The 11692-nt window shown below is 37.6% G+C and overlaps 1 protein-coding gene across 1 annotated transcript; it reads right to left on the bottom strand.

The window, feature by feature from the left end:
* Nucleotides 1-2501: 2501 nt before the first annotated feature.
* LOC110935670 (periodic tryptophan protein 2-like) lies at nt 2502-9310 on the bottom strand. Its single transcript, XM_022178041.2, has 7 exons — nt 8037-9310; nt 7704-7955; nt 7529-7621; nt 6995-7366; nt 4184-4528; nt 3708-3935; nt 2502-2840 (listed from the first exon to the last, which is right to left on the bottom strand). Exons 1-7 carry the CDS (start codon nt 9216-9218, stop codon nt 2670-2672), a joined length of 2643 nt encoding a protein of 880 aa, XP_022033733.1. The 5' UTR covers nt 9219-9310; the 3' UTR covers nt 2502-2669.
* Between the last annotated feature and the right edge of the window lie 2382 nt (nt 9311-11692).

Below are 11692 nucleotides of genomic sequence, written 5' to 3'. Positions count from 1 at the left end.
TTTAAGCTCGAGGGTTTAATTTGTAAAAAGTATTTGGGCCAGACACCAATATACTTTATTGTGGGCCGGATAATTAATAAACTAGCCCAGGTACTATATCGTTCGGTAAAAGAAGCTTTTTAGCGTTTTTAATGAGACTGTTTGCTTCAGTTCTTAATGAGTTTTAAATGGTTCAGACTTATTACTGATTCAGCACTTAACGGTTCAGATATCAGACTGTTTGTTTAGCGAGCAGATGTTTGAATGGTTAAAAGCTCTTATCTGAATTGGTCAAGACATTTGTCTATGAATGGTTAAGGATTATACTGTCTCTTAATGGTTCAGACTTCTTACTGGTTCAGCACTTAATGGTTCAGACATCTTACTGGTTCAGCACTTACCCATTCAGAAATTGCCAAGCAGCCTCTTAGACTGATATGGTCTGCTACATCTAACCCTCCCAGACTCTATCAATAGTTTGGTTATTTGTGAAATCTAGTAGGCATGGTTGTTGTCGTAGTGTTTTAGACCAATCTAAAACCAGAAAAGCAAAGATCGATAAAAACGTGGCGGGAGTTTGATCATTTTTCCCTGTGGTGCGACGTGGCGGGAGTTTGATCATTTTTCCCTGTGGTGCGAGGCATGACTTTGGTCTTTCTAAATTCGACTCATCGGAAACCATAAAAGCAAAGATCGATAAAAACGAATATCGATACCGGTTCCGATAATACCAATAAAAAAAGTTTTTACCATCGCACTACACGGCGGGAGTTTGATTGTTTTTTTCCCGTGCTACGTGGCGCGACTTTGGTCGCTATCAACTCGACTCATCGAAAACCATAAAAGTGAATATCGATACCGGGTTTTTCATCCGCGCTACGTGCCGAGAGTATGATCGGTTTTCCCTGTTGTTACGCGACTTGACTTTGGTCGTTATCGGCTCAACTCATCGGAAAACAATAAGAACGAATATCAATAAAAAGCAAATATATATATCGTTTCCGATAATACCAATTAAAAAATAAAAACAAGTTTTCCTCACCATGCTACACGGTGGGAGTTTGATCGTTTTCCACACATACTACACAGCGTGACTTTGATCATTACTAGCTCACACCACCACAATATTTGATTTTTTTTGCAAAGTTCAATCATTTAAACAAAAGTTATGTGAATCAAACGCTCATATACAATTGTTTCCAAACACAAAAGCAAATGCCATGTTAAGAGTTGGATAGTTCACATATAATCACCAGAACAATCATTTAAAATGAGTGGATTTACTTTTCTTAACATAAACTAACAAAAGACACTTGAAACAAAAAAAAACTAATGAAATCAAAGCCTTTATGAACCGTCATTTATCCAGTAAAAAAATACAATATACCCATCAACATAGAAAAGAAACTGACCACATCCTCAAAATCCTAAAGTCTAAAAGACTATAACATAAACCACTTGATGCACGCTCAAGTGTAGAGGATCGGGCCATGACATTTTTGAAGGCTCATGAATCCATGATCAAGCTTCCAAGGGTGATTTACGAAAACGAGCATAACTTTGGCTACGGGTCTCCGTTTTAGGCGTTCGACTAGTCAGATCGAAGCTTGAAACGAGGAGCACGTCGTGGCAAGAACCCAGAGGGGCCTTGTCCAAGTTTCGGCCCAAAAAACGCGTTCTAATGGCAGTTTTGGACACATTTTTACGTTTTTTTCGGTGTTTTATGCATTTTGTTTTTGGGCTTGTGTTTGGCCCATGGCCTTTTTGTGGCCCATTTCGAATTTATGTTTTTATTTATATCTTTCCCTTGTAATTTGGATGGTCATAAATCAATTGCGAGTTTAATCACTTTTCACTTCAAATTCTCTGCCCTTTGGGTTGAATTTTGGGGGTTTGGGGAAGATCATCACGGATATTCGTAGAATCAACATGATTCGTTCTTTGTTATCATAGCACACGCTACATCACCAGTCTAGTGTGTTAAGCTAAAGGTTGTGGAGGAGGTTAGCCCTTTGGGATAATCCGCCACGTAGACGACCACGTCATCAGGTGGGAGGGATGAGCTCCAAGAGATGGGCCAAGGGTGTGGTGATGAGCCCATTTGTATGTATGTGTGTGTGTTGAATAAGATAGAGGGACGTCGAGCACGGCTTTGGGAGGACGAAGACGACGGGGACGGCCCCAAGGGGGCGGTGTAGCCTGCCCAGGACTACCCTCACTTAGAGGTGTAAAAAAAACGGTTTTAGGACCGAAACCGGTTTTTTTAACCGGTTTCAAACAAAACCGAACCGGCGGCTGTAGACCGGTTACTATGTTTGATCTTTGCAACTAGTTTAAAAACCAAAACCAAGCTAGACTGTTTTGGGTTTGAAAAACCCGAGGACGAACCCCACACCGGACAGCCTAACACACTAGACTGGTTTATGTTTTAGACTTTAGTAACTAGTTTGTTTTAAATTTAAAAATAAAAAAGAAACCTTGGTTAGGTTAGGGATTTTCTTAAACTAAACAAACATCAAACATTTGCTTCAAAATTTTCATTTCACATCCATGTTCAAAGTAAGCACAAATATCAAAATCCCTCAATGATAACCTTTATAGCAGTACACATAGCCTACACAAATTGGTAACAAAACAAAATTGCTATTTTAAAAACAAATGGCAACAACATAAAGTGTGTTCATAAGTCATCATGGTTTGGAGGTTGTAGAACATAGATATCGTAGCATATACTCGTTGGAAGAACACGTATCGCCTAAATCTTGATGTAATCTTGTAATCGCTTTCTGCAATGATTTCAAAGCCGGAAGCAAATTCCTCGAGTTTTGCTGAATCGAATGACCGTGGCATTTAGAAAGCTCCTGAGAAACAAAATAAATTGTATAAATCTCTTCTATTTTTTCTTTTACCAACCGTATAGAATAGGGCTGCAAACAAACCAAACATTCAGCGAACAGTTCGTGAACCGTTCGGCGGGAAGTTCGTTTGTGTTGGTTCGTTTACTAAACAAACGAACACGAACAAGAACTTTGGTTCGTTTAGTTAAATGAACAAACATGAACAGATGTCGTGTTCGTTCGTTTATGTTCGTGAACGTTCGGTAACGTGTCCGTTTGTGTTCGATACTTCATTAGTGTTTTTAGTTTTTATATTTAATTAAATACTTCAAAATTCCGACAAATTAAATATCTAACAAGAGTCGGTGTATCATATATTATGTTCATGAACGATTGTTTAGGTTCGTTTGTTTCCATTTGTGTTCATGAACATTAGTTTGTGCTCATTTCTCTTCGTCAACGTTTGTTGCCTAAAATTAACAAACAAACACAAACGAACGCGAACATGTTCATTTCCTTAACAAACGAACACAAACATAAAATCTCGTTCGATAAGTGTTCGTGAACACATATATTTCTTAACAAACGATTCGTGTTCGTTCGATTCGTTTACAGCCCTGGTATAGAAACTAGAATGGAGCAGCGACGCAATTTCAACCGATTAACATATGAACGGGTCAGTTGAGAGTACGTATAACTCCCAACAGGTCAAATAGTTACAAAAATAAAGATATAGATAGCTACTAACTAGGGCTGCAAACAAACCGAACGGTCGCCTAACACTCGGTGGAAAGTTCGCCTGTGTTCATTTGTGTTATACAACTCAGCCCGACCCACCCACTTTACACATCTAGTCTAGAGTATGCATATGATATAACATTATAACAATACCTGACACCACCGAAGAATGAATTCCAAATGAGGGCAGTTTTCCAGAAGCTCAGCAAAAGTCTGAATCAATCGATTTAAATATTTAAAAGGGATTGATGCAACAACGGCTTTAATGTCCACTGGAGCCACAGCAACGATGCACTTTTTTATTAAATTGTCTTCGTTTAACCGTAAACTAAGGATTAACGCTCTGCTTGGTTGATTTTCACCGAGAGCTGCTTCAATTGCCTGCAAGTAAAAGATGATCAAACAACTCCAACTCTCGCGATTTGCTTATTTTTATCTATGTTTCGAACCCGCTAGTTGAATTAGTAAAAGCATATAATCAATTGTAACAAAAGGGATAGCTGGAAATATCGTTTGTATCTGCGTATGCTAATGCAATTAAAAACTTGTTAAAATCAGATAAATGATTTTAAAACACAATATCTAGCATTCTAATTGTTACCAAACGCTACGACAACCAACTTTCTTACCTCGGGTGTAACATCAATATCAAGATCCGTGGGGTCAAATATGAAATTATCATCCATTGAATAAACCAAAACCCCTTCAGTTGTCGCAGCAGCCCAACTGCGGCCCGTGGGTGCAATTCGTAAACATTTTGTTCTAGCTATAGGCCTGCCACGGTTCTGCATTGACCCTGGTAGATCGTAAGATGAGTTGACCCGTGTTTGTTTGTCAACACCATCATCCACGTCACTATTATCGTCATCAATCAGATTTAATGGGCCCGCATCCGTCATGTTCTTTGAGTTTAATACGTCGAGAACTCCATCTAGCGATAGATTTAGCGTTATTTGGAATTTGCGAAGCAATACCTGTAGATTCAAGAAACTTGAGCTGTTTCAGTGGTGCTAAATTATTATATATACTAGAGTAAATTACTTTTTGAGTCCTTGTGTTTTAGTGGTTTTAACCATTTGAGTCCAAAATCAAAATGTTTAACGCCCCGAGTCCCTAGACACTTTTTTTATAACCATTTGACTCCAAATTTTAACCTTTCGAGTCCAATTTTTTTAACATAATTGGACTCAAACCGTTATAAAATGAACAAAACTGGACTCAAAACGTTATAAAATAAATGGCTAGGGTCTCGGGGCAATAAACTTTTTGATTTTGGACTCAAGTGGTTAAAACCACTAAAATCCAGGGACTCGAAAAGAAACTTACTCTATATACTATAAATATGCTATTTTGCCAAATCAACCAACTTTGGACCCTAACTTTGATAATGACATGTTTAACCCCTCAACTATGGTAATGACATGTTTAGCCCCTTAATTAAAACAACATTAGCTCCTCAACTTTAATAATGACATGTTTAGCCCCTCAACTTTGGTAATGACATGTTTAGCCCCTCAACTTTAATAATGACATGTTTAGGCCCTTAACTAAAACATCAAACAATTTTAACTCTCGCGATTTGCTTCTTTTTATCTACGTTTCGAACGGGTAGAGTTTATTTAATATTTACCAATAATTATTGAAGATAAAAACATAAATAGTTCAAAGAACTAAGAAAGTGAATTCAAAGCAAAAGCTTATAAATCTGTTAAATATTATGCAAATATAAGAGCTTATCAAAACATATATTGTCCAAATCATTTGATAACTTTATAAATAGTTGGTGTCAATTATAATATACAAAAATAATCTCACTTTAGGCAACTTCAAACCTGTACCATTTTTAGCTAAATTTTTCAATTCACTCATTTGACCCCTTTGCAATGTAATTATAGGGTAAATTACACTTTTCGTCCTTTATGTTTGTATCGGATTGCAACAGATAGCCTTTAACTTCAATAATTACAGCCATGGTCCTTTTTGGTTAAAAGCATTACACCATAGGTCCTTTAGCACCAACCTTGTTAAAATTATCAGTTAAGTTTAGTTATGTGCAAAGCACATGAGGGTATTCCTGTCATTTTACCCTACCATTTTATTTAAAAGTATATTTACATCTATTTATCAATAAAACAAAAAGCTAAAAACAAAAATTAAAAAAAACATGAATATAAACCCGAACTTCATCTTCTTTATCCTTTTGAACCACTGAACTAGAAAGCAAGCTGAAGAAGATCCAGATAGAACAAGAGGTTAACAAATCGAATCCAGAAGCTGCAGACTATGAAGAAGAGTTGAGAACAGCGAACGAGAAGATACGTTTGCAGGACGAAGAGATTAATAACCCTAGCCCTCCCCAACTCCGGTCAGCCTCTCTCCGGTCTTCTTCTCCGACCACTTTTTTTGATGGAGCTCGGACATCATCCAGCAACACTACTCAACTCTCCCCGAACTCTCCTTTTCTATGAGCCACCACCACCATCGTGTTGCCATCAGATCTGTACAATCACGTTTGAATCAGATCCGTAAAATTTCTTTTGAATCACTGGCCTCACATCGCATTATCAGATCTGTGAAATCACATATCATTTGGGTGGGTGATAGAGAGCGTGCTGGTGGTCAGAGGTTAGGAGAAGATGCGGTGGTGGGGGTGGTTGTAGATCGGCGGTGGGGGTGATTATAGATCCGGCGGTGGGGGTGGTTGTAGATTGACTGGCGGCGGTGGGGGTGGTTATAGATCCAGCGGTGAGCGTGCTGGTTCTCCTCATCGAACGTCGTTGTTTTATCGAATCTCGACACAACTGTATGCATTCTCTCTTTATTTTTTCTTCAATTAGATAATGATTCGATGATTATCGAATCGTGTGTTTTCGGATTTTATGTTCTTCACAGTTTAATTAGTTGATTGATATACTAATTGTTGAAGTTTGTTGTTTGTTGAAAATTGTTGAAAATTTGATCTGAAGGCTGCCGGAAAGAGTGGTGGTGGTTTAGGATTAGAAAATTGAGGAAGATGATATGAATATGTAAATTTTTTGATTTTATTTATTAAACATTTAAATAAAAGCATGAATTGACTATAATACCCTTAATTGAATAAACTTAACAAAAAAATTTAACCAGGTTAGTGCTAAAGGATGTAGAGTGTAATGGGTTTTGCAAATAAAAGACTGTAGCTGTAATTATTGAAGTTAAAGGCTATCCGTTGCAATCCAATACAAACATAAAGGACGAAAAGTGTAATTTACCCGTAATTATATGAATCATGAATAGTAACGGGCTGGAATTTTGAAATTACTGCCTCGAGCATAAACTTTCTAATCCATATTTTAAACGCTACTTGGTTGCTACAAGCCCTTCTCTTGATAAATTATAAAATAATCCAGCAAAAAATCAAATCTTTTAGTAAATTTCCAAGACGAAAAAAAAATGGAACTGACCTGATCAGCAACATCATACATACAAATGTATCTACTACTTCCACCAGCTAATATATAATTCCCATCGGCAGAATACGACAGAGTAGTGAAACATTTTCCGGAAGTGGAATTGGCAGCTGTTCTACGGTCGGTCATCAACCGCCCGCCAGCAATGTCGCGCCGCCCCTCAATGGTGTACATTAACAGCCCGTCGATTGGATCCCAGAAATGAATTTGGCCGTCTAATGTGCTACAAGCCAGTTGCTTGCCGTCTGGACGATAAACGACAGTAAGAACATCGTGAGTGTGTGGAAATGTTTCGACTGAACCTTTTCCATCGAAAACGTCCCATAATCGGACGGTTCTGTCCCATGAAGATGATGCCAGAATTGCCTGTAGTAAATACAATAAAAATAATAAGTTCATCGAAAACGTCCCATAATCGGACTTCTACTACTTCAAACCAATATCCAAATTCCAAACACCTCACAAAACAAGTAAAGATAAAAACCTTTACGCAAAGTCAAATACAAGAATCACGCAGAAACTACTTACATTTGTAGGAGAAAACATCAATCCGTGAACTGGACCTTCATGACCGCTAAGAACATCCAACAACCGACCCGTTTTCATCGACCAAACAAAAATCTAGAAAAAAATAAAAACGCTAAGACAACTTTCTATACAAGAGAAATAAATTATCGTTAAAAACATATTATACAACCAATACCTCAAACGAATCAAGTGTTCCAGCACAAATTACTTCACCACTTTGATCCGATGCCAAAGAAACAAACTGTCGAGATGACGGGGTTGTAAACGTCCTAAAATTTCTATAACGGAACAGATCCCATGCACGAACCGTGCCATCTAAAGATGCACTCAGTAAACAATGGTTGCTAGCCATGAAATGAAGTGCGGTGACTGCATTCGTATGCTCGGAAAATGTCACAAAACAAAATCCTGATGACACGTTCCAAACCTATACAAAAAATAATTTTCTCAAGATACGAATATCAATATTATAGCAAGTAATTAAAAAACAGTATACTCAGTAACACACCTTGATTTTGTTATCATCCGCACCAGTAGCTAAAAGCTGCGAATCAGGCGAATACGCAATCGTATTAACATCAAAATAATGCCCCTGTTGCTTCAAAATATAACTCTCCGATTTCCACTCCCAAACAAGCAACTGTCCAAGCTTCGCACACCCGAAAGTCAACCAATTCCCAAGCTCATTAAAACTAGCCGTCGTAATCTTCTCTCTCGACACCGACAACAAGTGTATACAAACAAAATCCGGCATCTGATACAACCCAAACACCCCACTCGAAAACCCCACCACCACAAGCTCCAACCCTTTATGATAATCACAAGCCGTTAACTTCGCAGGGGCCTGCATAAAAAAGTCCTTCTTCACCAATTCCCACTTTCCTTTATGCAATTCAAAACCACCATTTCGTTCATCGTCAACATCAACATTCTTCCGTTTCTTCACGTCACTTATTCCATCCACTTCCATTCGTTCAGGCGTACCCGGAGATTCCGGTTCGTCAAGTTTCTCATCAACATACCTCCACCCAAAAATCGCCCCGTCCCGCGACAACGTATAAACCTTATCAACCGCATTCGTTTTCTTATCGACTCCGAAAAACGCTCCCACTATCGCTTCTCTATGACCTAAAAACATAAAAGGCTTACTCTTACTACTAACCTCACCCCTAACTTTCTTCAAACTAAACAACCTAACGGTTAAATCCTTCGAACCGGCTAACAAATACTTCGAATCAGGACTCCAATCAACACAAGTAACTTTATTATTACAATTAGCAAAAGTTCTCACCAATTCAAACGGAAAAAACTCCTTCCTAAACCCTGGAGACCTCCAAATCTCGACTAACTTACCAGCACCAACGGCAATAAACTCTCCGTTAGGGCTGAACTTGATGCAGGAAACAGGCTTCTTAAACTGCATCCGGTGGAGCACAGCGCGGCGGCGGAGGTTGATGAACTGGCAGCGGCCGTTGTCGTCGACGGCGATGAGGAAAACGCCGTCCGGTGAGGCGGCGATTCTGGAGATGTTGGATGAAGATTGGAATGGTAGGGTTAGGGTTTCGGATTTGAGGAGGTCGGTGACGGAGATGCGGTTGCCGATTGGGGAGATTAAGAGAGTGTTGTTGGAAACGACGGCGTTTCCGCCTCGGTATGGTGCTCCGAGAAGGTTTTGGAAGCGGTAGTTCATGGTGGTGGTTAAGGGTTTAGAGGCTGAAGAAAGTGATGAAGTGTGTTCTGTGCTTAAACCCTACCGTTACATAAATGGTTCCTTGACTAAAACCTAACGTGTATATAGAGGTGTACATGGCAGCTTTTTTTTTATAAATTTGTTCGGTTTCTAACCGAATCGGTTTTTTTTGAAGGGGAGTTAACATAGCATGTGATTATTGGGTAGAGAAACTTAAACACCCTAATTCACTCCAACCATACCGTTCACCCTAAGGAAAAGCTCCCCTTTAAAAATTTGCACGTGTATGTAGAATTGTACAAATCGGTTTTTTGAAAAAAAAATGTCTGGTTTTTAATTAAACCGGTTTTCTTTGGAGAAAAAAAAAACGGCTTTTAAAAACCGGTTCGGTTTTTTAACCAATTTTATACAATGGGAATCTGAACTGGTACTAACCAGTTCGGTCGGTTTAAAACCGGCTTCAAAGATCAAGAATACTGAGTAATCTACAAACCGGCAATTCGATTCGAGTTAGAACCGGTTTTGAAAAAAAAAAGGGTAAAAAAAAGACCGGTTTCGTTTTTTTTTTTTCTTGGTTTCGATCCTAAAACCAGTTTTTTTACTCCTCTTAACATGTATGTAGATATAACATTAAAAGACGGTGGGCTTGTTTTGGGATACTATTAAACCCGTTTCACAGGAATTGGATATTGCATAATGGTCGTTTTAGGCGCTTTTCTCAAAAAAGTGGCCTTGTATTGTATATGGTGCCACATTTGTAAAATGCTAGATTGCTAGATCATTTGTATTGAACGTGTGTGCGAGTGGTGGAACCAGTCTTTTAAATCAGGGGTATCCCAAATAAAAATTTACCGTGCAATCATACAATATTAAAAAAAAGACAATAAATAAAGTAAAACAAATATCTAACAGATTTGTCCTCTTTATTTTCATAGCTTGAAATCGTTCTATCACGTCATCCACTTTTACTTTATGAAAAAATCATTTTCGATTGCACAAACCGATTGCGTATAAAACAGGCCCATTGCCGCCCCCATAATCAACATATAAATGGGCATGTTTTATTATTATTTTGGGTCTTGGACTAATGGGCTAGCTTAATAGGCTATTAACAATTATGTTTGGGCTTGTTAAAATAATTAGATTTAAAGTGTTATACTATCCTATTTTTATGGTTAGGGGTATCCTCGTATTTTTATGGGATATTCTTTATATAAAAACGAAAAAAATAACACTGCGAATACGGGGTTGAGCCGTAGCCCGTGCTACGACTCCTTATATTGTAGCTCCGCCCCTGGTGTGTGCCAATTTTGTAATATGCTATATTGCTAGATCATTTGTATTGGTTTTAAGTAGGGATGAGCAAATGGTATCAGGAATCAGTATCAGTACTGAATTTCCCTAAGACAGTGTTGTGTTGTTAAACCCTACCTAGTGTTTTCAAATATTGTTCCTTATTTATTTCGATTAATTATTTTTTATTATATTAAAATGTATATTATGTTTATTTTCTTTTTAGATAAATATATTTTAACTGTTGTATAAATGAAGTCAAGGCTAGCAAGAAACTAGACGTTAAGTTACTTCAACAATTACAATTACACATTGTAATTGCAACTATATGTAAGTTTATTTTAGTTTTGAAATTAATGAAGTCATGATTAGCGTCTCATCACCACCTTAATCATCCTTGATTTTGAAGCCACTAACATTAACACAATCATTTTCCAAATTAACACACTTGAATTCAAAAAACGAAATTCATGAACAAAAATTTAAACACAAAATCACAATAAATCATTAGAGATATGATTGGTCATGAAGAAACAAACCCTCAAATCGAAACAACCTTTTTTCTCGATGTTTTACAAACAAAACCAACACCCGTTTAGAATAACAAAAACCATAAACAAAACTTAAACACAATACAATCATAAATCAGAAAACTTGAATCATCGGAGAAGAAGAATTAACCTCCTAATCAAGCCAGCTTCCCTTTTGAATTATTGCAAACATGCCCTTAAAACGGTGAATGTACAACCATAGAGCAACGACAATGGGATTTAAGTTGAGCAGGAGAGACTGAGGGTTATGTTATGACTAGGAGAAAAAGAGGGTGGAAGTGATCGTACGTCATGGCATTGTCGAGTTTATAGTGTATAATCTTAAAATATAAATGAACAAATATGTTCTCGTTTTTAGCAACTTGAATTTTTATGATATGAAATTGTTAGAAGTACAATCGAGTATTGAATATTTCAAATCGTTATTAGGTGAATTTAAAATGGGGTTTTTAGCAGTGGCGGACCCAGAAACTTTTTTCAAGGGGTGTGCCCGCCCACCCATACTTTTTAGTAATGGGCACCTAAACATTCCATCGTGAATTAAAAATCATAACGTATTCCATGTAATCTTCATTGATATAAATCCTAATAACATAAAGATAACAAGAACAAACCCTCCCAAAACCTTTA

The sequence above is a fragment of the Helianthus annuus genome, chromosome 4, assembly GCF_002127325.2.
Source record: "Helianthus annuus cultivar XRQ/B chromosome 4, HanXRQr2.0-SUNRISE, whole genome shotgun sequence".
Lineage (NCBI taxonomy): Eukaryota > Viridiplantae > Streptophyta > Magnoliopsida > Asterales > Asteraceae > Helianthus > Helianthus annuus.
The sequence above is the reverse complement of the archived record's forward strand: the minus strand, read 5'-3'. Positions and strand labels throughout refer to the sequence as shown.

Coding starts and splice junctions, on each gene's coding strand:
- LOC110935670 (XM_022178041.2), bottom strand. CDS start 9,218: ATGAACTACCGCTTCCAAAACCTTCTCGGAGCACCATACCGAGGCGGA. Junction 7,622..7,703: donor GAACACTTGATTCGTTTGAG/GTATTGGTTGTA, acceptor ATTTTTTTCTAG/ATTTTTGTTTGGTCGATGAA. Junction 4,529..6,994: donor TGTATGATGTTGCTGATCAG/GTCAGTTCCATT, acceptor TTGAATCTACAG/GTATTGCTTCGCAAATTCCA.